General features: G+C 34.5%; 1 protein-coding gene across 1 annotated transcript in view; it reads left to right on the forward strand.

The window, feature by feature from the left end:
- Cnksr2 (connector enhancer of kinase suppressor of Ras 2) overlaps positions 1-26,360 on the forward strand; it is a 185,811-nt gene that overhangs the window by 51,038 nt on the left and 108,413 nt on the right. The window contains exons 6-8 of the mRNA XM_028772673.1: positions 13,433-13,552; positions 19,196-19,255; positions 24,007-24,075. Coding sequence (XP_028628506.1) covers positions 13,433-13,552; positions 19,196-19,255; positions 24,007-24,075 — 249 coding nt within the window. The remainder of the gene's footprint in view (positions 1-13,432; positions 13,553-19,195; positions 19,256-24,006; positions 24,076-26,360) is intronic.

Consider the following 26,360-nt stretch of genomic DNA (forward strand, 5'->3'; position numbering starts at 1 on the left):
TAAGCATAGAATGTTTTTTTAAGTTTCACAAAATGACAGAAATGATTTATAATCAGTTAAGAAGTCCTAAGATTCAGGGAAAAAATCATAGGAGGGTGGAAAGATTTTAAAAAGCCAGTGGACCAGGATGCTTTCTGCTATTGACCTCTAGACATGATGGGGAAAGTGTACTTATGAAATCTCAACAGTGTGGTAACTTAGCATACCTGCATAATGGCAGCACCAGTTGACATGTCAATGTAGACGGAGGAAATTTCACTAGAAGAACCACGGGCAGTCAGTTGCTGCTAAGAGAATAAAAATCAATTTTCTCCATGGACAAGATACCTGATAGGTTATCCAGTCTCAAGTAATCATCCATGAATACATGTACATAAATGCAATAAATTGTTTCTGTTAGGTTAGGTTAAAGCACATATGGAATTGATTGAATAGGTGAGAAGAGATGGAAATGATGAAAATACAGTACTCGTGTATGAAATTCTCAAATAAAAGAAAAGAAAAACTTTTGTAGTCTGACTCCAGAGTTCATCGTAGTTCTATACTTTCCTGGTCATAGAATCTAGAATAAATTGTGGAACACAATAACATTTTCTACAGGAGATGTTCAAAGAAGCATAGTATATAGCAATGAAAAATAAGAAATAGAGTAATACTATAGTTAGCTATGGTATACTTCCAGTATATAATAATTTACTATTCATGATTGTTCATGGATATATAATTTATGAATAAAGTATATTAATATCTCAAAATATTCATTGAGAAGTATTAAAATAAAGGAATAAAATTATAATGCTAAATAAAGCATAAGCACAGAGTAAATTACTACCATTAAAATGAATATTTGACTCTAGAAATATTTATTATATTTGCCTGTTAGAAAGATAGCTGACTTTTTAACTTCAAATACATTCCCTATTGAGGTTATGAACCAAATGCATTTAGCAGATATCCAATACAAGAAGATTGAAATAATCCCATGCATCCTCTCAGATCACCACAGACTAAAGCTGGTCTTCAGTAACAACAAATACCATAGAAAACCCACATACACGTGGAAGCTGAACAACTCTCAATGATAACTTGGTCAAGGAAGAAATAAAGAAATTAAAGACTTTCTGGAATTTAATTAAAGTGTTGACACGTCATACCCAAACTTATGGGACACAATGAAAGCAGTGCTAAGAGGAAAATTCATAGCACTAAGTGCCCTGGTTAAAAAAAAAAAAAAAAACTGGAGAGATCTTACACTAGCAACTTGTCAGCACACCTGAGAGCTCTAGAACAAAAAGAAGCAAATAAACCCAAGAGGAGTAGACAGCAGGAAATAGTCAAACTCAGGGCCTAAATCAACCAATTAGAAACAAAGAGAATAATACAAAGAATTAACAAAACCAAGAGCTGATTCTTTGAATCAACAATATAGATAGACTCCTAGCCAAACTAACTAAAGGGCACAGAGGCAGTATCCAAGTTAACAAAATCTGAAATGAAGAGACATAACAACAGAAACGGAGGAGATTTTTAAAAATCATCCCAGTATAAAAGCCTATACTCAACAAAACTGGAAAATCTAGATGAAATGGATGGTTTTCTAAAATTAATTTGTGATGTGCTTATAATGAAAATAAAATTGTTTATCTTATTCTGCTGTATTCATACTTTTGACAGTTTTTATACTTAATTTCATATTCATACAGGTAGAATAGTCAAAACTGGCTTGAGTAATGTCGACTTTGACATTTCACTTTTTCATCTTTAAAATCAGAGAAATCTATGAAGGAAGGGGAATTTGCATGTAGTGCTGAACAGGGATGTGTATTAATGTAAAATGTGACAATGAAAGAAAAGAGACTGAACAACCTGGTCGTCTGGTCGGGGGAGCGAGGTGCCTTTGGATTCAGTTGTCAAAACTGAGTGAGACCGTGGAACCCACTGCAGATAATTAATGTACTATATACTAGAGTTATCATTTACTAAATTTAATTAATGTTACATTTCCTCAAATCAGTAATTCTGAAGTTTCCATCAACTAGGACTTGTCCTTCTGTGTGACATGTTTTTTGGCATGTTGAGGATCTGCGTTCCAGCCACAGGGACTGCCTTTTCATGGCAGATGTAGATGGATCTTGCAGGGATCCTCTGTTTTGTTCTGCTAACATCCTTGTTTTATATGGTAAAATGGCTAAAGAGAATCTGGAACTTTCTTCAGTTACATGCTTTTTTGCTTCACTCCCACCTTTCACTGCAGTCTTCCTGTTTGGAAAAGCTACTGCAGGCCTTGGGTTTTAGCAGGCTTACTGTGCTTGTTGCAAGCCTGCTGTTCTCATTTGTAAGCCTGGAGGACTTGTCAACTTTGATAAAGTCTTAAAAGATCCCACGAGAGCACATAGGGAGTGGCCCATGGCTCCAGCTGTATATGTAGGGGAGGATGGCCTTGTCAGGCATAGGTGGGAGAGGAGATCCTTGGTCCAGTGAAGGCTGGATGCCCCAGTGTGGGGGAATTCAAAGGTGGGAAGGTGGGAGTGGGTGAGTGGGTAGGGGCACATCCTCATAGAAGCAGGGGGAGAGGGGATGGGATAGGGGGTTCCTGCTGGGAGGAAAATGGGGAAAGGGAATCACATCTGAAATGTAACTAAAATATCCAATTTTAAAAAAATGTAAAAAAACAAAAAGATCTCAGACCATGGTCATTGATTGAAGTCACACTGTTTAAATCAAATGATCTGATACCAAATAACATATGGGAAGAATAATGTATACTTTCCTTTTTATTTTAGTGTTAAAGAAATCTCTTAGTTATGAAGTGCTTTACCATTCAAAAATGTCCTCCTTCTTTTCTTCCTCCTTTCCTTTCTCCATGCCCTCTTCCCCTCTTCCTCCTCCAGTTCCCTCTCCCTCTCTGCTTCCCTCTCTTTCTTTCCATTTTCTCTCCTTTCCCCCAACCTATTTTTCTATTTGACTTTGTAGTCAACCTAAAGATATATGCTAAGACTATTTCTGAGCCAGAAATTGTTTTCTTTTTTCTTTTTTTTTTAAAAAAATTGCAGAAATTGTTTTCTTAAGTGTAGTATTGAATTTTGACACTTTAGTGGTTATTAATATAAGAAACTATCTTAACTATAAGTAAATCTCTGGGATGGAAACACACACTGCCCCTATGCATATATACATTCATATATGTGAAATAAAAATGAAATAAGTCTTTTAAAAAATTAACTCCTCTAAAATCCATGCCAAAAAGACAAAGGCAAAATATAATATGATGGAAGTAGAAAATGTTTGCCTTTCCTAGGACAAAAGGAGAAACCTGTATTCTTAAAATTAATAATTATTGAGACTCCCTCAATTAACCTGGACCCCCAAGATCTCTCAAACACTGGACCACCAACCAGGCAGCCTACACCAGCTGATATGAGGCCCCTAACACATATACAGCAGAGGAGTGCTGGGTATTGGTTTAGTCAGAGAAGATGCACCTAACCCTCAAGAGACTGGAGGCCCCAGGGAGTAGGGATGTCTGGTGGTATGGGGGTGGGGGTGGGGACATCATAGAGACAGGGAGTGAGGAGGAAGTATGGGATGTGGAACACTCAGAAGGTGGACCAGGAGGGGAATAAAATCTGTGGTATAAATAAATAAATAAATAAATAAATAAATAAATAAATAACTTGTTTAAAAAATAATACAACCCAGCCGGGCGGTGGTGGCGCACGCCTTTAATCCTAGCACTTGGGAGGCAGAAGCAGGCGGATTTCTGAGTTCGAGGCTAGCCTGGTCTACAGGGTGAGTTCCAGGACAGCCAGGACTATACAGAGAAACCCTGTCTCGAAAAACCAAAAAAAAAAAAAAATAATAATAATACAACCCAAATAAACTGGTTTTACTGTTTAGTCTATGATAGTTCTAGACAGTGTATGACACAGTAGTATGTTTATGTGTTCCTGGTGATACTATATTTGCTGAACATATTGTACATTTCAGAATGCTCAGTTTAGAGTGACTCTGAGGTTACAATCATTGTCTTCATAAAGTATTTGTTTATAATAAGTACTAACATACTATAGTAGAAAGGGCATTGCTGCGAGTTTAAAAAAATGGTGTCCTGACTTCAGTTTGATACTTACTATTTGTGAACAAGCTTAAATTAGCCTTTCTAATTAAGTTGAGGAATTGGGCTAGCTGTAATTTCTTACGTCTAAATGCTGCAGTTCTTTTATGATAAACTCACAAAAAACATAAGAAAGCAGAGTGGCCACATAAAGTGATAAATTTGAGGACAGTATTTATCAGGTACCACTCTGTATGTGATTTAAGACCTTAGATTTTTGAAAGTACAGCCAAGTTGCCATAAAATTAATGTCCAAAGTACTTGAATCCAAATAGAGACAGAAAGTACACAGTAACTTAAACAAGGGAACTTTGATACAAATAATTATTAGCCTATATTAGAATAATATCTATTGTGATATAAAAGGAATCCAAAAGCATTCCAGAAGACTAAGAGAAATGAGTACCAGGAAAAGATAATTTACATAGGCAGAACACTCACCCCAGGGCTTAGAAAGTATGGTTGCAGCCTCAGAGGATAACCTAGATAAGAACTGGCCATTAGTTGCAAGACCAGGAAAGAGACAACGTTTTACAATGCAGGCAACTGAAGATGGTGTAAGATTTTATAGCAAGAGTTTGGGTGCTGCTATAGTAAGGGTTCAAGAGAACATCTTAAGATAGCCTCAAAATGACAGAGTCTGTGCCTAGACAAGGCTGCAAAGTTGCTGAGAGGTATTAATAAATGGTCTAGGTATGTGGTTGGAGCAGGACATTACCTGGTCTCCTTTTAAAAAATGGGTATCACGAATAGACCCTAAATTAGATACAAACAAATTTAATATGTAGTCCATGAGAACCCAGAGAGAAGTCTTCTTTATCCCTCCAGTGTCACTGCAGTGCCCTCTACTGACAAAAAATATAACATTGTAGATAATGTAAAGGAAATGCATCAGCACACAGTCCATTGCTATATATAGAAAAGGTACTAAAGGGTAAATTTAAAGCTGAGAATTAATAAGTTTCTAACCATCACAATATGGGTAGCATTTACCTCTGTAAAACCATATATGCCATCTTCCAATTTCTGGAGTATATGCGTAAACATTGTTCAGAGGTTTCAGCTCTTTGGACCCTATTTTCCTAAAAAGAATCTGTATATATGGAAAGATGAAATAGCCTCTAAGTTATTGAGCCCCTCCATCTCATTTACTCTATGTGAATCTAGTGCTCAAAGCTTAAGTCACCTTCTCAATAACTTTATCTTAAGTCAATGCTACATCTAAAGTGTTGTCATTCTTGAGCATAGAAAGTAGCATATCCTCTCTTGAGTCTGTCATCTGCTTTGGGGACCCACCACAAAGCTTTCTGTCACTGTTCCCTGATACAGCAGGCAAATAGAATAGATCTAGTTGTGAATTCTAGCTTATACTATGTCCCCATCCTAATGCAGAGAAGTAGTTACTGTCTTTTAAAAAAAAATCAAAATTCTGTGACAGAACTTTGACTCTTAGAAAGATTAAGAATTTTTCTCAGTGTCATGCAGCTAGTGAGACGTGAGCTAGCATTCAGTCCCAACTTCTTTATCACTCTCATATGGCCACCCTTCTATGAGAACAAAAATCTAATTCTGTGGTTCAGAAATGTATGCATATCATTTCAGTGGCGTTCTGTCAATAGTTTTCTATTCACTTCTGTGGTGGATAAGACTCTAAGATAGCTGCCAAGGTCCAGGCTTCTGGATGTAACTGGCAATTCTTGAATGTAATTAAGATCAGAATATACAATGAATTCCACATCCACATGGCTAGGTTTTGTTCTATGACAAAAGCGAAGGGATTTTTTTCAGATATTCTTAAAATCATTTATTATTTCACATGGATGTGATAGAAAAAAGAGAAATTATGTTTGGTAAACTTAGCCTTTGTAAGACCTTGTAAAGTGTCTAAAAGAAGACAAGAAATCTTGGCCTTGCAAAAGCCATCCACCTTGTTATAATATGTCCTATGTAGTATCCCACATAGACAAAACCTGAGGACAACTTCTTGGGAGCTAAGGATAATCCCTGGATGATAGACAGAAAGAAAATGAAACCCCAATAATATAGTCTCAATGAAATTCATTCTACCAATGACATAAATTAACATGGAAGCAGATTTTTCTCCCTTCTTATGTCTCTGTTTTTGAAATTTGGCCCTGTTGGAACCTGACAGGCTTGTAAAACCATAATCTACAGAACAGAACTGGTTCTAGTGTCTAGGTTCCCAGCTCACAGAAACTAGGAAATAATAAGTGCATTACTTTAAGTCTCTGGGCTTGTGGTTATTTAATCAATCCCAACTACATGATCAATTTAAGTTTAGATCCAGACCAAACAAAACAACTTGGAAATTTTTAAATAAACCATAAAAGCAACTAATAACCAAGTGAGAATAATTACAGAAGCATTTCTTTTGATCATTTAAATATAAACATAAGTCTAAAATGCTATATTTATACCTCTAACTTGTTCTTTTGTGAGTATTGGCATGTCACTGGAGAACAAATGCTTTATTGAGCATCAAGATTTGTGGGGGTTTGCTTCGACTATGCCTTTAACTCTGTCAGCTTGTACAGGTTGTTTGGCATCTCAGGATACCCATGTGCCATTTAGGAAAATTGAAGAAAAAGTTTCAGTTATGTTCATTGAAATTCTATAACTGTGAGTATTTTAGCAATTAGAAGCTTTAGTGACAAGGTAGATGCTATCAATAATTGTCAGGACCTATACATTATGATGTAATAATTTAGAAAGTAAGATGTTTTGAGTGCAGTGAGCTTTGAATTAATAATTTTAACTCACAAGGACTCTTAGGGGTTATTACTTTTATTACTTTTTCAGGAACTACAAGTGTAACATGGTTTATGTTTGTGATACAAGATAAATTAGCAGAAGCAGTACTCCAGGCTGTGGAATCCATATACATTGTACTTGGCATTTAAATCACATAGCATGTACTCTGTGATTGTCGACAATATGGATGGCTTTAATGTAGGCATGATTATGAGATGATTGTTTCATTTTGTTTTGCCTTTTTTTCTCCACTATCTTATTTTGAAACACAGATAGATTACAAGAGTGTTTGGTGGCTTTAGATGAATTAGTTTATGTGACTTTTATTTGCTTGTATCTGTAGTTGATTCCTGAAGATATTTGAAAGTCTTTTCTAGACATTAATCTAATTTTGACACCATATTGAAATTTATTATTCTATTGCATTAGTTTTTAAGTTAAAAGTTGTCTTTCAATAATCTTTACTTATATGAATACGAAATTCTTCCTGTATTGGAGAATATGTATTTGAAATCACTTTTAAATACCAACTTAAATTTTGTGCCTAAACTTTATTCTTTCAGAGTTAGCCGTGATTGAGTGTATCCTATGTTTTAATGATGCACAATAGATAAAAGTACAGTGAGATGGCTCAGTGGGTAAGATGGTTGGCAGCAATGCTGCCGGATCGAGCTTGATCCCTGGAAGAAGAAGGAAATGCCTTCCAAAAGTTGTCCTCTGCTTTCTACATGCATGGATTCATGAGTTGACTCTATAGATATTCCCTCCACCCCCCACTTTCCCTCTCCTTCTCTCCCTCCTCCTCCCCCTCCCCTCTTCTCTCTCACACTCTGGTGTGTATACTCATATATTCACAGATAAATGCAATAAAGAGAATTTCTAGTTCAAGAAAGATAAAATCTTATCAAGGAATAAGACACAAACTATTGTATTTCCAAGTGAAATTTATCATTTAGAATTCTTTACCATTATTTGAATTGATGTATATTTTATAAAAACGGAACACCTTTTGATTTTCAAATACAATACAAATTTTATCACAAAATGACACAAAGGTCCAGACAAGATTTATGCTTAATTATTCTAATATCCCAACCAAATACTAAAGTAAAAGTGTAGTCTGTACTTTAAACTATTAGAAAATGTTTAACTCAGAAACTAACATTTCCTACAATAAAACTCATGTATTTCTGTGTAATTGATTATGTTTAACTATGTGTATATTAAATCCTATATGTCGCATGTATGCCATTTGTTGATTTCTTAATTTATCTGTTTTGCATTTTATACATGCTGAGATTAGTATTCGTGTATAGAAGTAAAAAGTGGAAGTTGCTTTGGATTAAGCCTTTTGCTTTACCTAGTAAGCCTAGAGTTTTGTTTTTGTTTTTTTCTTTTTTAAATGAGGTCACATGGATTAGAATTCTATTTTAGTAAATATAAAGATATTTCTATTTACTTGCTCCAATATATTCTGAAGAATAACTGAGCATTACTACAGTTATTTGCTTTTTTGTAATTTATTGTTTCTCAAATCGTAATTCATTCACACAGGGGTTATAAACACAGAAAGGCAGGATGTGGGGAAGGGGATGACACTGGAGTGTGGGTGTTCAGGGGGAATACAGATATCTTCAGAACCGGGTATCGGCTAGGTGAAGGTTCAGGGGACAAGTCACTATGACTCTGCCTATGACTCGCTTGTCCTTATCTAAGTTGGTATTGTCTGCCAAGGCTACCTATTTACAAGGTCTATGACTACTCAGGCTTGTAGATTTCCACAAAAGCTGCCTGTTTACAATAGCTTATAGCCATCTGTTTCACTGTTTTTCCACTGAGACCCAAGACTTGGTGTTAGTATACATGTATGACAGGCCTATTGCTGATTTTAAGCCTATGGCTGATTTTAGGCCTTCAGTGTGTAAGCAGGGCTGCCCCTGACATCTCCTCCCTTCTCTAAGTATAGAAGGGCTGTGGCAATGCTAATCTTGCGAAGGCGGGGATAGAGACCTGACCTCCAGTATTTGAAGGGGACCTTGTAATGGCTCTGGTCCCCCTGTCGTTGTCCAGTGAGGCATGAGGGCCATACCCGTCCCGATGTCTTTTTCCTGGAGAGGGGATACTTTTGACATCAACCCCTATGCAGTCAGGCTTATCCCTCAGGGAACCCAGAGAGAGATTTTTATCTTGTATTTATATTCCCTTGCAGTGCTTAGCCTTGCAGCCTAAGCAAGAATTCAGATCGCCTGCCAGAGGGGGTTCTGGGTGGCCCCTCTCTGCTTAGTCTAGGGGCGGAAGTCCCCCCTTTTAGGTTGGGTGGAGATGGGTTTTGGAAACACCCTGTATAAAGTAACAGCCTCATCTTGAGTCTCGTGGTCCTCCATAGCTAACTTATGATAATGTATCTGAGTAGGTTTTGCTACCAAATTATTTATCTGTTGTATCACAGAGTTAGTCAGCCTATTTGAGGGCCAGGGACCAGCAGAAAAAAGCAAAAAGAAACCAAATAATGGTCCCAAGATGGGAGGAAGTAGGGTTGACAACCTTGGAGAGGCCCAAAACCAATTCTTGTACCAGCATTCATCTGCCTCTTTCTCTCTCTGAGTTTTCTTAGGGCCTTCACTGACCTATTTCATGGTCTCTTTAACCCTCCTTGTCTTGTCTATGTAAAGGCAACCTTCTTCTTTAAGGGTTGTACACAATCAAGAGCTGTACACAGCCTTTTCTACTGTGATAGAGTAAATCGAGTCCCATAAGGATCTTTGCGATTTTAGGAGGTCTCTTCAGACAGCGAAACGAGGGATTTCTTCAAATTAGTAATGTCAATCTCTAGCTGTTTGATGTTCTTGTCAGTGGCCCTTCAAACGTCTGAGTAGTATAAGTTCGGAGGCCAGCATCTGGATTAGAACTTCTAACAGCAGACATCATGGGTGATTCATTTTTACCTGGAAAGGAAAAAGAAGGGGATTCTCAGGGAGATTTCTCTTCCCTGGATGGAAATTGTTATTTATCTTATTTATGATTGGGCCTGGCTTTGTGGGGCTATCTATTTTTTTTTTTCATTAATCTTTTTGGTAGCCGGTTAGCTGTGCCTTCTGTGGTATCAAACAGGCATATCAATCCTCAGCCCCATAAGGGAACTGGGTCTGGGCCATTCCCTTTAAGGGTAAGAGCGTCCTTCCCCATATCTGTGGCAAAGTTTTGTTGGTCTTGGTGGTGCCAGAGGCAGTCAGCAGCAGATTCTCCATGAGCTTTCAGCTTTAGAGAGATAAAAGTGAACAAGGCATGATGGAGGGTATTTCAGGGGGACTCCTTCTGGGGTGTACCGTTCCCCCTCTTTTGTTTTTAAAGCCAATTTTTCAGAGTTCTTACTACAGTTATTTGTAAAAACAAAAATATTTCAAGTAACTCAATCCCATCTCAGCTTTTCACTGTGGCTTGTAGTTAGATCATTGATAAATTTCTATTTAAACATAAATAGTCATAACTTTAATATTATCAGATATGTTCAGAGATAATGAAAGAATGTTATATCTCATTATTTGTTAATCAAATGAGGTTATTTTGTGACTCCCTAAAGTGACTAAAATGTTGCCTTTAAAATCATATTATAGTAAACATGTTGTGCCTAGATCTTCTTTTGTCCTTTAGATTTTATATATTAAAATAGACAAGCTGATTCACAAGACTATACCCATAGTGTAAGATTATAAACTGTTTATTAATTCATATTTGTTATTAATATAGACTAACCCATAGAAAAATAACCCAAAACCATTTATATTTAAATTGTTCTTCATCATAACTAGATTTTCCCACTGTTATTCAGGCATTAATTCTTTGTCAGAATATTGGGTAGCTTATGACAATCCAAAAAGGTAGTCATAATTCTTGTCATTGTATATTCCACTGAACCATCGGGGAGCATCAGCCTTTCCTTTTCTTTGACACATAGATTAAAAAGTTGTTATTCTTTCTTTTTAAAACTAAAGATATGAAATCCTTTGGAGTGAATATTGAAAAAAGAAAAATGCCCTTTATAAAGTTTTACCAGTCATCTTCTAGATATAGTAGAATTGCTCTTTTGCTGGTAAAAATTGCCTTAAGGTTTTGAAAGAAGACATATTCTGAGAAATACTATAACTTGCAAAACGTCCATAGAAGTGATTTAATTTTATTATAGTATCTTTTTTAGTTGTTATCTAACACATCTAATGCAGCCCAAGCAATACAAAATGAAGTTTATTAAAAACAAATTAATAATTAATAATCAAAGTAAACCCAATAATTAAGAATTCAAATTGTTCTACCGAAACAGCAACCATGGCTTGGTTTTTAGACTAATTCTCACATCTGCTCAGCTGACTATACTAATACCTCCTTTGGGAAGGTAGAATGATAAATGAGAATAAATATGAAGTATTTTTCATTGTGCCAAATATGTGTAGGCACTCTACAAATAATTTCTGCTAGTAATATTATTAAATAAGAATTACAATGTATTACCGTACTCTATTATTTTTCAAAAATACAGTCTTGGGTAGTGTTAATATGATTGAGTTTTAAAATAATAATGTAAGCCTGGTGTGATGGGTTACAAATTTATTACAGACACTGGGGAGACTGGCAAAGAAGAAAGGAGTCATTTTAGCTCACCGTTCCAGGTCTATCATTGTGGAGAAAGTCACAGCAGCTAGAGCTTGATGGAGCTGACATTATCACATCCATCATCAGAAACAGCAATGGATACCTAAATGCTAGTGGCCAACTAGCTTTCTCTACTCTTATACAGTTCAGGATCCCCTGCCCGGGGATAGTGCTGCCAGAATGGGCAGGTCATCTCACTTCAATTAATGTATTCAAGATAATCCCAACAGGCATGCCTTGGGCCTATATCCCAGGTGATTCTAGATTGTCCAGTTTACAATTAACTCAAACCATTACTTGTGAGTAGAAGTTAATCAAGGTAAACGCCTTCATTTTGCCCAAAGCACTGAGACCTTAATATCAGAGAGAGGGAGACGAGTGAACTGGTCATGATTGTTATTCAGCTAAACTGGCTGCTGTTATTATTATTTATTATAAGACAGTTTTGGAATTAAGTATAGTGTGTTAATTCACCTCATGTGTAAGGACTTAGGACTTTATAGGTAAGAATTGTTAATTATCATTGGATAGTAGCTATATTTGGCTCTTTAAAATGTATTATTATATTTTAATTATAAACCTTATAAGACAATCTTTATTGTATCATATAATTTTCTATCTGAAGAAAAGAGCCGAAAGTATAGAACTTGCTTACAGACAACGTCATTGTCAGTGTGGTAATTACATGTATCTATCCTCGTATCAGGCTCATATTTTTTTCTTTAGGTATTGGTGTTATGAGACTAATGTCTGTCTTTAGGAGCTGATAACTACAATTAAAGTGAAGTCTTAAGAAACAAATGGAAAAATCATGAGCCCCATTATAGAGACAAATTTAGCTTGACAGTTTCTATAGTGGAGGGAAGCTGAGCCTAGAAAGACAAAGAGAATCATCACCTTCAAGGTAGACTAATTAATGCAGTAACCATAGAACAACTAAAATACAATGGAGGGAGAATATTATACCTTGGTTCCCACAAAATAATAACTCTTTCACTAAAGAAAAAAACTTCTGTTTTGACCTTAAGCTTATTCATATTATATATAGGTATATTTGCAGTTTTAAAGTGTGAGTGGTAAGTGGGGTACAGGGAAAAGTTAAAGATGAGTGGGATATAAAAGCTCTTTGCCTTAGAGGGTTTCAGAATAAGTTAACTTTCTAATTGGTCATAGAAGGGGGAACAAATAGATTAGCTATTGCAAGCTATGCCAAATGGAAGTGGGAAGTTCTATACAAAAGTAAACTTGATCCGGAAAGTCGAGAAAAATGCAAGAAGAATTAACCAACTAAGCATGTGATACGTCTTTGAAGGATCTTGATCACTTTTCTTTTACTTTCCTGATCATTAAATAAAAGACAACTGGATTTAATATTATTTAGAATTTAGTTAAATACAATTTTAATTAAATTGAAACTAAATATCAATAGGTTATTATATTATCAAAATTGTTCGGGAATAATTTAAGCATGATGCTTCAAAATAATATAAATAATACATAACTATACCTTGAATTAACATCCAGACATACAGTTCATATATCCATAACTTAAAACAATATAGATGCATTTTGTGTACTATGTGTATCTAATAAGCTTTTATACAAGAAGTTTAAAGAATCAAATGCTAGGTGACATTCTTCAACTTCTTAAAAGGTTATACTAAGGGCTGGAAATAGGGCTCAGAGATTAAGAGTGAGTTTAGTTTCCAGCACCCATTTTGAGTAGCTCGCAAGTTGTAATCCATCTATAGAGAGATCTGATGCCTATGAGGGCATCAGCATCATGTTCACACACCCATGTAATTAAAAATAAAATAAAACTTTAAAAAATATAATAAATGGTGATTTATGTGTTACTTACAACATATGTTTACCATAACTTTTATCTTTCACTTCCAGTGTAAAACTCTCTCTGGGGTCTGTGACCACATCATATCCCTGTCGTCTGATCCTCTGGTTTCACAGTCTGCTCACCTGGAAGTGATTCAGCTGGCAAATATCAAACCAAGTGAAGGGCTGGTAAGGAATACCATGTTTATCAAGCCATCGTCCATCAGCATACAGCAAGTGATGTGGGCAAAGAAGTGGCCTCCAAATGTAGATAGACATCTATGAATTTCCACAGAGACTCATTCTTCTTTTCATTTCCTAGAGAAGTCTAGGTAGTAGGATAGTGTAAAAAAAAATCATCTTTAAAAGACAGATTCATAAAAATAGAGAGAAACGAAAATGGCAATTCCTCAATCATCCTATTTAATTAGGTCATCATTAGTTGCATTCTTTCACCAATTAAATTCCTTAGCTTAAGAACTTTTAAAAGTGCATGCTGATAAGAGCCTGATCTAGCTGTCTCCTTAGAGGTCTGCAAAAGTCTGACATATACAAAGGCAGATGCTCACAGCTAACCATTGAACTGATCATGTGGTTCCCACTGGAGGAGTTAGAGTGAAGACTGCAGGAGATGAAAGGATTTGTGGCACCATGAGGAGAGCAACAATACCAACCAACCACAGCTCCCAGGGTCTAAACCACCAGCCTGGGAGCACACAGAGAGGGATCCAGGGCTTCAGCTGAATAAGTAAGAGTGGAGGACCCTGCTGGGCATAGGTGGAAGAAGAGATCCTTGGTCTCATGAAGGCTGGACGCCCCAGTGGGTGGGAATTTGAGGGTGGGGAGGTGGGAGTGGGGGGGTAGGTAGGGGTACATCCACAGAGAAGAAGGAGGAGGGGTGAGGGGATAGGGGGTTCCTGGGTGGGGGGGATGGGGTAATGGGACAACATATGAAATGTAAATAAAACATCCAATAATAAATAAATAAATAAATAAATAAATAAATAAAAAGAGTTTTACAGTAAGCACAGTGTTACCACCAAGTGTGTATTTTCTTTGTTCTTTTTTTTTACTTTGATTTTTTTCTGGTTTTACTAGATCTTCTTTTTCATTGGGTAGGTAGATAAAGTCACATTTTTGTGTGTGAGTGCTTCTGAGGAATATTATTATAATGTGTGTATATGTGTGTCCAAGTAGGCATGACTGTACATGTACGTGTTGTGGCCAGGTTTTAACATTGAGTGTCCTCAATTGCTCTCTCTTTTGTTGAGAGAAGAGTAATTACTAAATAAGCCTGGAGCTCAACAGACTGACTAGCCAGCAAGTGCCCCAATACCTCCTGTTTCTCCCAACCCTTGATTGCAGTCAATTTCCACAATGTCTGACATTCTATGCTGGGGATCCAAACTCAGGTCTTTATATTTACTTATCAATCACTTTACCCACTGAGGCATCTCCCAAGAACCTATAATATTTATGAAATGCATCCATTCCTTTATTCACATGTGTTGTTATAAGAATTGAATAAACAACTGGATATTGCTACTACTAGGCTAACATTCATGAACTGTATTGATAAATTTTTATATTATCATTTGAGCTTTTTAAATATACCTTTAAAAAGGAAGTATATAACATTGATATGCACGAGGAAGACACAGACACACTAAACAGAAACCAGCTGGAAAGCATTTACCTGCAATGTACTTGTTACAAATTAGTTTCATCCTATGGTGTTCTAAACTTTCTCCCCATAAATAGTAATATTCTGGGTAATAGAAATCTTGGAAACAAATATACACTTAATGATCTCTAAGTATACTTTAATTTTTTATGTGTGTTTTTCACACACATGTATGCATGTCTTTATTGACATGTTTGTAATTATCTCAGAGAAGAAGGCCTTTATTAGCCACCAGTGATATTTGGTTTGAGGCTGTCCATGTATTCTATACAAGGAACTTCTCCTGTTGGTTGGCAAATTGATTCTGGGTGTTGATAGTTCCTAGTACATTTTTGGATTTCATGAATGTTTTCATGAGAAGATGAAAATCAAATATAGCCTTATGATTACATGACATCAGACTAAGCTGTAAGTATTATATCTAATATTGACTTATTTGTGTGCCTATTTCTAATATTTGTAAGCTATATGAAGAAACCTTTATGATTCAGAAGTCTCATTATTACCACTTCCCACCCTTATCTGAAGTTTACTTTCTATGGTTTCAATTAACATGATCAACTACAGTCCTGAAATATTAAATAGAAATTCCAGACATAAACAGTTGTTACATTTGAAACTGCATATCATTCTGAGTAGTGTGATTAAAATCACTTGGCAGTATATATGGGACATGGATAATCCTTATATCTAGCTTAGTAATACTATATATGATACCCACTCATTGGCTACATATTAGCTATTGATATTATTAAATTGAAGGTCATGATATCAAAAGAGCTTTATTTAATCAAGTCTTATCTAACTTACAATAAATATCCCCAAACTGCATAAACAGTGGTGGTAACAAATCAGATACGCTAAGAAGAAGCCAAAAATTGTTTTATATAACTGATAAATTGAAAATATGGCACTTTGAGAGAAAGAAATTATACTTACATATCCATTATGTCAGTATATTTTCATAATTATTCTATTTTCTATTAGGAATTTTAATCTTGTTTAATTTATAAATAAAAATTCATCATAATTATGGTTATGTAAGTAAAATAATACATATACATAGACATATAGTGTTTGATCCTGTCCTTACTTGTAGATATATATCCTTGGCTTTTAGAACACATCTGCATGAGGGGCCAATCTTTACAAAAGTAATTTCATTTTTTAAAATATTTTTTAAAATATAAACACTCTTCAATGCATAATACTGAGTATTTTTCTTTCTTCATCACCTCTTTAAGTTATTTTCACTGAAAGATGTTTGTAGCATAATGTGTACAGTAAAAAACGTGAGCTAATACAACATTAGATTAGATTAGTTTTTTGGGAATCTGAATAAAATTTTCCAACTAATATGCACCAGAAGCATGAGAAACAATAGACATATGAATTGAGCCACAACTAATTGATGGACTTTAGGAACAATTTATTTTCTCTATGAATATATCGCCCCGGGAGAGATCTTTTGCTTTGTAACTTAAGGTGAGTTTGTATCAGCTTTTAAGAATAGACATAAACTTAAAATGGTAAGAACCAAACATCTAAATAGTTTGGAAAACAACTTTCAGAGAAAAGGAAAAATAAATAATTAGAAGTTAATGTGGGTAGTAGAAAGACTTTCCATTTGCCTTGTATTTTCTTTGCAGTCCTATGGAGTTAGCATTTATTTTCTCAGTCTGCAAGTAAGAACAGAACCACAGAATTATTTTATATTAAATAATAATCAGGTAGAAATTTATGAGGTAAATCTAAATAAGATATATCTGGCATTTTAAAAAATTATCTTTTGAGGGAGAGGGAGAAAGTGTTTATCTTAGCTCACTGTCCAAGTTCTTCATGACAGGAGACTGAGGAAGCAGGCTATTGAGGCCACTAGTAATACTGCATTCACAATCAAGAAGTAAAAAACAATGAGTGCTAGTACTCAATTCATTTTCTCAATGTTTTATATGCAGCCAAGATTCCAGCCAAGGGAATGACTCCCTGACAATTAAGATGGGTCTCCTCCAATCAAATCACTTAATCTAGTAGACAAAATACCTTACAGACACCCTGAGAGGGTAATCTTAGTCTGGATATATCCGCACAGGTGTGCCTAGATGCTTATCCCCTAAGTGACTCTGGGTCCCTTCACTTTGACAAATGACATGGTCTCTCCAATCAATCTCTTTCTTTAGATTAAAAAAATTCCCAAATCCTTCTATTTATCTCCCCCCTTCTCAATTAATGAATGGTATTAGCTCCTTTGTAGCTGTCTATGATAAGAAAAATTTTTTTAAATCAGAGGCTTCCTTCAATATTTTATACCTAATTATTCCAAAAGTCTTCATCCTAAATAGTTTTACAGCCTATTTTTTTTCAATCTTGTCAATATGTTTTAGATCAAGCCTTCATGAAACTTCTCCTGTCTTATTCCAGAAAGCTTAACTATTTCTTCAGCCCCATGACATCCTTTCCTATCTCCACTAGACTCACTTCTTGCAGCATCTGTTGAGGGAGGATCCAAAAATAAAAATAAAAAGTAGGCCCAGTGATGTCAGGGATTCCCAAGTTCTCAACCTAAGAGCACATACACAGAACATCTCTTATAGCCAAATTTGGAATTACTAAAGGCAGGTGTGAGCAGCTTAAAAGGATATTTTTAAATGTGAAGTTGCTTAAAGAGCCTCATATGTGAAGAACAGTGAGCAATACATCAACTGAATTGATATTTTACAGGGAGAGAAAGAAAAATCTAAAATGTTCAATATAAGTGGAAAGAATTAAAGGTGACTCTTATGATTCATATCAAATTTGCAAAAGACTAGAGGCTTTATATGAGTTATTCAAGGATGCTATTTTAAAATGCACTCACTTTTGAATAACCTTCATATGTCACATTTAAAATAAATCAGTTTGAGAATCAATCAGCAGGTACTTAAATGTATAAAAGGCAAAGGCATAGGAAAGACTGCAAACAAGTGTGCTTAGTTGTAATTAAGTCATATGATTTGCTTAAAAATACAATACTTAGAGAATTAAAAGCTGGGGAAATGAGATTTATTAGAACAATTGAAAATTGGACGATAGAAAAGAGATAATGAGTTGAACAGAAGGGCCTATCATTGGAGAAGCTTCTTGGCTTTAGGCTTCTTTTTGTGAGGTGTATGGACTATCTCCAAATGTGCTTTATTTTACCATCTTGATTGTGAGGCTTTGACCAGTTATTGCTTAACTGGTATTTGGAGATTTAGTGAAGCAAACATCATTTGAGTAAGCTGAGTAGGGGAGAGGGAGCTCAAAATCAACTCCTAATGGAAAACAAAAAGAAAAAAATATGAGAGATGGTTTTAATGAAATTCAAACCCAGTAGTCATTGCATTTTCAGAAAAACAGTGATATTTGAATGACAAGTTTCTTTACTTCTAAACAGGGTCAGTGATAGCTACACCACATAGACTTTAATAAAATAAATGAAAGATACTTAAAACAGCCCCTGGCACATTGGAATAAGTATTAGTGATGACTAATGGGTGGGTGGGTGGATGGATGGATGGATGGATGGATGGATGGATGGATGGATAATTTTGGAGAATATTGTTTTTTTTCTAGTCCAAACAACGGTTTGTTGAGGGGGGGAGTGCTGCTGTTTCCCACTTTATTTTCTCGCAATATTTTAATGTAAAAATCTAAAACAAAATAATACTATTTACTTTAACAAATATCGTTTTAGCTCTTTTATTGATTTGTTATTCACTAAGGTAGAAGTGTTAGCACCAATCATTCTCCTTTATGTTTTTAATATTATTTACTTTCCATAAGTAATGAGATTGATATTAACTCAAAAGTGTATATGTCTTAAACTGTAACCAGCATATGGTTGAAGATTGCCATATTATTATGGCCAAATTTTTCCATGTATACTTTTGTTTGGGTTATTTGTTTATTATATATTAAACTGTGAAATTTCATTTAAGAAACTAGAGTTCACTGGTAAACAACCTTCTTTTAAACTTACATTAATTTCATTTCCCATTTAGACCTCTATGCTCAACAGTTTTCAGAACTATTAGCTTTTCATATATTACATTTTGAAATGACTTTAAAACTGAAAGAAATACGTATGTTTGTTGCTTCACTTTTACTGATCCTGTCTTTTTTCTTAGGGTATGTATATTAAATCCACATATGATGGCCTCCATGTAATTACTGGAACTACAGAAAATGTAAGTATTGAAACACTTTCAATTTGTATATGTGTGTATTTCACATGATTGAAGTTAAATGTTGACTACAATAGCATATGATCACTGTATCTAAAAATACATAGTAAGTAAATTCTGGATACATTAACATTTTCCTCATTTTATTTAGTTTAGAATACTTACTTAGGGATATTCAGATACTTTCATTTTGCAGCCAGAGAGTTAACTTTGATAAATACTTTCTAGTTCATGACAAGTTATTGTGACAACTAAATAATCTACTACCATTTGTCAAATTGCTTATTTTAAGAAATATAACTGGTATGAGAAATATCAAATCATTCAGGCTCTCTGGATACTTGCAGCATAATTTGGCTTAGTCCAATAAAGGTGTTGATGAATGGTTTTAACACTGAGATTACTGAGCTAGCAGTATCAACCTATTTTGAGAGCTTTGCTAGAAATTTAAATTCTCGGGATCTGACCCAGAATCCTATGTAGCATCCTTTATCAACAAAAATATTCTAATGGGTATTCTGACTATAAATAAGAAAAAGATTATCAGCAGTACATATCATTCTAGATTGTTTTTAAAATGAAATAACCAAGTTAAATATAATGCCCCACAGAACTATAGCTATGCTCTAAAAATATTAGTATACATATGTTAAGTCATGCATTAACATAATTAGCATAATAGAAATTATCACCTATTTCTCCTCTTTTATATAAGCAGGTGATAATCTTTGATTTTGTTGTTATTTTCTTTTAGAGATTCAGACAAATTGCATATATATGCTGTGGTCTTTTGCAGAATACTGTCATGGAATTAAATTAATTTCAATTGTCTTTGATCTCAGTGGTTTACCAATATTTTCTCCTTTGAAGTCAACATATTCAACTAATATTCCTATTAGCTAATTAATTATTGATTCATCTTCTTTTCTTGGTTTCTTATTAAAATTCAAACACTGTAATTGCAATGGTATAGTAACTTCATATTTGATGATAAATGGGACATCTAAAATCAGTAAAATTCATGTTGTGAAATATTTTATAGTCTGAAATTTACTAAGACACTATTCACTACATTTTTGCCATCATTCTCTAATTTACTTGTATATCCATTAGATCACTCATATACTCATGGTCATTTAACAAGCCCCACTCTATCCGCTGTGTTCTAGACAAGATACTGAGCACCGGAAGGATATTTACAATAAGCTAGTTTTTTTTCTATTGAGAAATAGGAAGTATGTACGGATTCAACTATATGAACAGGTATTATGAGTTTCTTGATAAACAAAGGAAAAACTAATAAATACTATCAAGTAAACCAGAAAAAAAATCACAAAAAAATGGTGCTTTTGAACTATATCATGAAGTATTTGGTAAGAATGGATATCTATTACCTAACATTTATGAAAATAACAGTTTACTGTGCTTTATACACTGTACTTACTTGGTGAAACTTAGTAAATCCTTACATGATAAAAGGACTATTTGAATCTGGGCATAGTTTTACATATCAATCACATAATCATTGTTGATCATTTGATTCTTCTTTTCTTGATAATATTTTAATATTTTGGGAACCCTACATAATTTGTAATTAGAAGTTCTGAATTGAGTCTTAGTAAGCTGATCACTAAAGTGGGTAAGTTATATTTTGCTTTGCTGTGCCCTAGTTCTTTGGTTTTTATGTTTGAAATGAGGAACTGGGGGAATGATCTCTGAGATCCAGTTCCACAATGAGAGTCTATAACTTGTATGACTTACTCAGATTTTCCTTTCCTATGTAAAACATGTTTCCTTCCTTCCTTCCTTCCTTCCCTCCCCCCCCCCCTCTCCCCCCCCTTTCTTTTTTTTTTTTTTTTTTTTTTTTTTTTTTTTGCTTTATAAGTGTGCAGACCATTCTTTTGCACATCCTGACCAGAGGTGTATGCTTGATTTTTTTCCATTCCTCTTTAAATAGATCAGTTTTGAGTCAAATTGCACAAGTGACTAGCACTATTAAAGTAGTGATTTATAATCCTTTCAGAATTGTTACATAGTGATGGTCCGATATAATAATATTGCCACTTTCTAAAGATACTTTGAAATATACTGTCTTTTTAGAATAAAGTTTATAACTCAGATGAATCTTAACAGTATTGTTAGTTCATTAAATAATGCTATACTTTTTGAAATATTATCTTATCTTGAATTTTAGCCTATGGCAAAACTTTTTTGTGGGCTAAAAATAATTGTTCCAGTAAGGTAGTATTGTTTCAAGTCTTCTATGTTTTCAAAATAACTAGAAATTGGGAAGGAGTTTTTTAAAAGTTACTGGCCTGATGATATGCTGGGTTTGTGGTAAGGTACAAAGATGAGGAGCTGAATGTGGATCCCACTCACACAGAAAAGCCAAGTACCATAGAGGAGGACATCAGTAACACCAATGCTGGGAGAGCAGACGGGGAGAGCCCTGAGGCTTGCAGGCCACTCAGTATAGCTGATCCATGAGCTCCAGTTCACTTAGAAAAACTGTCTCAAGAGGCAAGGTGGTGCAGTCACCAAGAGGACTCAGCAGGTAGAGATGTTTGCTGCCAAGCCAGGTTAAATTCACTCACTGGAGCCAGTGCAGTAAATAGAAAGAACTAACTCCTTAAGGTTCCCCACTGAGTTCCACAGGTATGCTATGACATGTGTATGCTTCTGCCCTCATGCACACTCATACCAAGTAAATGTAAAAAATAAAAATTTAAGAGCCATGTAAGATGTATCAGTGGGTAAAGGCACTTCCACAAAGTATAATCTGATTTCTGTCCCTGAAAACCACACAGTAGAAGAAAATAAGTGACTCACAAATTTTGTTCTGTTCTCCACACATGGCACCATGACACAAGCTTGCCTACAGACAAATTGAATAAATGAATGAATGAATGAATGAATGAATGAATGAATGAAAAAATTCCCTGATGTCTTAAAATTATTTTATTTATTTACATTCTAGATGTTGCCCCCCTCTTCCTGGTCTACCCTGACACAGTTCTTCATCCTATTCCCCCTCTGCTTTGCCTCTGAGAGGGTGCTCCCCTTTCCCCCAACTCCAGACATCCTCCTTTCCTGGGGTCTCAAGTCTCTACAGGATTAGGCACATCCTCTCCCAATGAGGCCAGACAAGTCAGGCCTCAGCTTCATATGTAGCTGGAGCCATGGACCGACTCATGTATACTCTTTAGTTGATGACTTAGTCTCTGGGAGATCTGAGCGGTCCAGGTTACTTGATACTTTTATTCTTCCTATGGGGTTCCCATCCTCTTCAGCTCCTTCAATCCTTCCCCTAACTCTTCCATAGGGCTCTCTGACCTCAGTCTAAAGGGAAAGAATAAATAAGGTGGTGAAACAATTTAAGGAAGATTCCTGACATCAACCTGTGGCCTAGACACACCTGAAAACATACACACACACACACACACACACACACACACACACACATACAAACACATGCACACACATACACACACAAACACATATACCATACCACACAAACATAAAACAAAATAACACAAAATAACTAGAAATCACTTTTAGAGTACACCCCATTTCTAGATCAAATGCAATATTTATTTTCTGGATTTTGTCACCACACTAGTTTTCTTTGTTTTTTAATAGATGCTACTGAGTAATATCAGAGCCTAAGGAAATGATTTTTATAGATTAATGTCTCACAAAAGCCCATCTGAAGAGTCAGTGTACAAGAGTATATTGCCATATTAAGATGCCTAAAAGACATATAACTGTTAATCAGTGGTAACTAGAAAAATAAGTCTATAAAATCTATTATAACAACTGGAGAATTAAAAAGTTTCTATTACAAATGTCATTTTAGTTTTCATTATACATTTTAAATTTTATAAATATTAAGTTGTTGAATTGTCTTTATTTTTGTTTTGTATTAGGAGACTGAAGTTATGGAATTGTTATGTACTGTAGTGTTGACATGTTGTTTCACTTACTGTGCTTTGTGAAACAATTACATTACATAGAACAGCATACTCTTGTAATTAGATACTTAGAGACAATTTTATATAATGCAGACTTCACCTAATTGCTGTTTGTTTTAATTTGCTTTTCTGTATTATTTAGAATTGGCTTTATTAATAGTGAAATAAATTATCAACTTAATTATTGGGCTTTAAAGTTTAATGCTAATCACATGCATATACTTGAAAATATTGATCCATTTATCTTAATATGGATTATTTATATTAAATAGAAAGGCCTAAGTAAAACTATGAAAGTGTTGTAAAATATACATATACATTTTTACATTTTTATTGAAATATTTTCTTCATACAATACTTCTCACCAACCCCTCCAACCCCTCACCTTGTCTTTCTCCTAGCTCTTTTTGTTTGTTGGCTTTGTGTTTATTGTTTTTAATTTGTCTGCTTGTGAAAGATACTTTAAAACCTGTTGCCTAGTAGAACTTAGCAAGGTGTTCTTGGTTAAGTTTGCCAAGTTTAGTAGCAATTATTGTCCTTCAATGCTTTCAGAAAGATGTTTTTATTTTCTAGTGTAAATATCTATGACTTTGCATTTAATTTGTCATTACCTATACACAGAATGCAAGCCATGGGTTAACTATCAGTAAGCATATTCTAATAATGACCTGAAGGTTATGATTAATTTTTTAAAATCTAATTAAAGAGAATGATATTTGTAATGTTTCCAAAGAAAAGAAAAGGCTGCTAATCGTTATATTATGTCTTTTATGTTAAATTCAGTCACCTGCAGATCGGTGCAAGAAAATCCATGCTGGCGATGAAGTGATTCAAGTTAATCATCAGACTGTGGTATGTATAATTACCTTAAGAGTCAGTGGGAGGAACTAATTTAAAGATTTGCTAAAGCTTTAAAATGATACCAGTGAAATTAGACACCAGAATTTCATACAAGATAATTGAAGAACTTTTAAAAAATGAATAACTAGTCTTCTGAATTGTTTAATGGAATGTAAGGCATGACTGTTAAAAACATGAGAGAATATTGATGGTTACAAATTTGACTTTTCCTGATAGGACTTTGTTTTCATATATATAGGTTTGTGAATTAGCTATTAAATATATATATTATTGTGATAAACATATTCATTTATCTGTGGGAACACTGACTTATTCATTAATGTGTGGAGGATTTGGGCATAATTTAAATGCACATTTTTGTAAATACTCTACTCTTCAGGTAGCTGACTTGGTTCTTGGTTTGCCAAGAGGAACGATAGTTTAACTTCTAAAAACTATTATATTAAATTAAAAACTATTATATTAAATAAGTTCTGGAAGCGTTCTTGTCTTATACAGTTCACAAATCTATTCACAGAACTCTGAATGGCACCCTGTGATATATGTGATGACAAATTTTCAAAGCTGTAGGAAATGAATGGTATTCATTTCTGATTATTTCATATGCCTCAGATGGTTTGCTTCATTTCTTCTTTTTGGCAAACATAAAGTCTAATGGTGAGATTTGATATTAAAATAATCTGGGATTATCAATATAATCTTCATCTTCAGAAGTATGAGATTTTTAAAAAACAAACATTTTACACCATTTACTAGCTTCAGGATGAGCGATCATTTCCTGTTCATTCCGTTAAGCTAAATTTGCTTTTGCATGTCCTAATGAAAATTTGGGAAGACTGGTTTTTCTTCAAGAAAGTTTAGAATGGTTCTCAGTGCTCATGAAAGTTAAAATGTTCCTTCAGTGAGTTCATTCTCTACCTGATATAAAAGTGGATAGAAAATATTAAATGAGATGTATTGATGTATGCCTGGAACTGAACAATAAAATACTAATAATATACAAAGACTTTCTATCCCATGATAGGCCTGGTGACTGTATTTTTGCACTATAAAAAAATTGTTCAAAGTGGTTGTCCTTCTGGAAATTTCTGAACCCATAGAATGAGAATTTGGGCAAGGGGATAAAGCACCTATTCCAGTACACTGGCAGCTTTTTCCTCTGTTCTGTTCATATTGTTTCCTTCTTGATCAGAGATTTTTACAAGTAGACTTTCTCTTGTTTTGTTTCTGTGTGAAATTCTACCTGATAGAGTTTAAGATGGAAGTTAGTTTGTAGTAAAAAAAAAAAAGGAATATTGTTTAAACAGTATTCCTTATGGAATAAATCTGACATTCATTAAATGACTATCAAGGTCTAAATATTTACAGATGAACTAATAAAATCTGTATGAATTGGTGACATTTAAATGCTATGAGAATGTGCATACACATTTTCATCACAGGGATAATTACAAATTTTTTGAAAACTGCACAGAATGACGATTGGAGAAAATAGCTGTAGTTTGTGCTCTGAAATTTTTTTATGGTCTTAAACGATTAATATTGTCAGAGTAGTTTACCTTTCTAAAAATATTAACAATAACTGAAACTTAACATGTAACTATAAAGACAAATATTATATTTTATATTTTGTTTATTCTTTATAATAAATCCTGCAGTAAAGCTGCTGTGTGTGGAAATTGAGACTCAGAAAAAGTATTTAATTCATCAACATCTCATAGCTTTCTGACTCCAAGACCTAGACTCTTACTTCAATCTTATTGTACCTTTCTGCAATTCAACTTATAAAATTATCAAACAAAGGAGTAAGAATCCTAATAAGTTAATAGTCATGTGAGTAAATCTCAAGATTCAGTAAGACCCTCAGTGGAGCCATGTATTAGGAAAGAGGGGAGAGAAAATTTACATAGCTGGAGTAGTGAATCAGCCTTCCTGAAATTCAAATTAGGTTTGAAGCTCTTCTTTACTGCCATTTCTCACTGAGCTCCTTTCCTTCCAATAGACTGAATAAGTAAAATGCCTATCACAAATGATGGGACACATTAGAAACTTGATAGCAATTGACCTTCCTTCCTCTCTTCTATCCTTTTACCTAATACAGTAGTTTTACCTCTTGGAGTCCTGTTTTATGATAGTCTGCTATTATAGCTAACAAATGGGTTTTGAATTAAAACAGACAAAGGAAGCTATATTGAGATTATGAAAGTAGCCTTGTTTATTAATGTGATTAGTTACCAGATTTTCTTCTTTGTGCTGAAGTAAAAGGCATATTTGTG

The sequence above is a fragment of the Grammomys surdaster genome, unplaced genomic scaffold (assembly GCF_004785775.1).
Source record: "Grammomys surdaster isolate TR1022 unplaced genomic scaffold, NIH_TR_1.0 217, whole genome shotgun sequence".
Lineage (NCBI taxonomy): Eukaryota > Metazoa > Chordata > Mammalia > Rodentia > Muridae > Grammomys > Grammomys surdaster.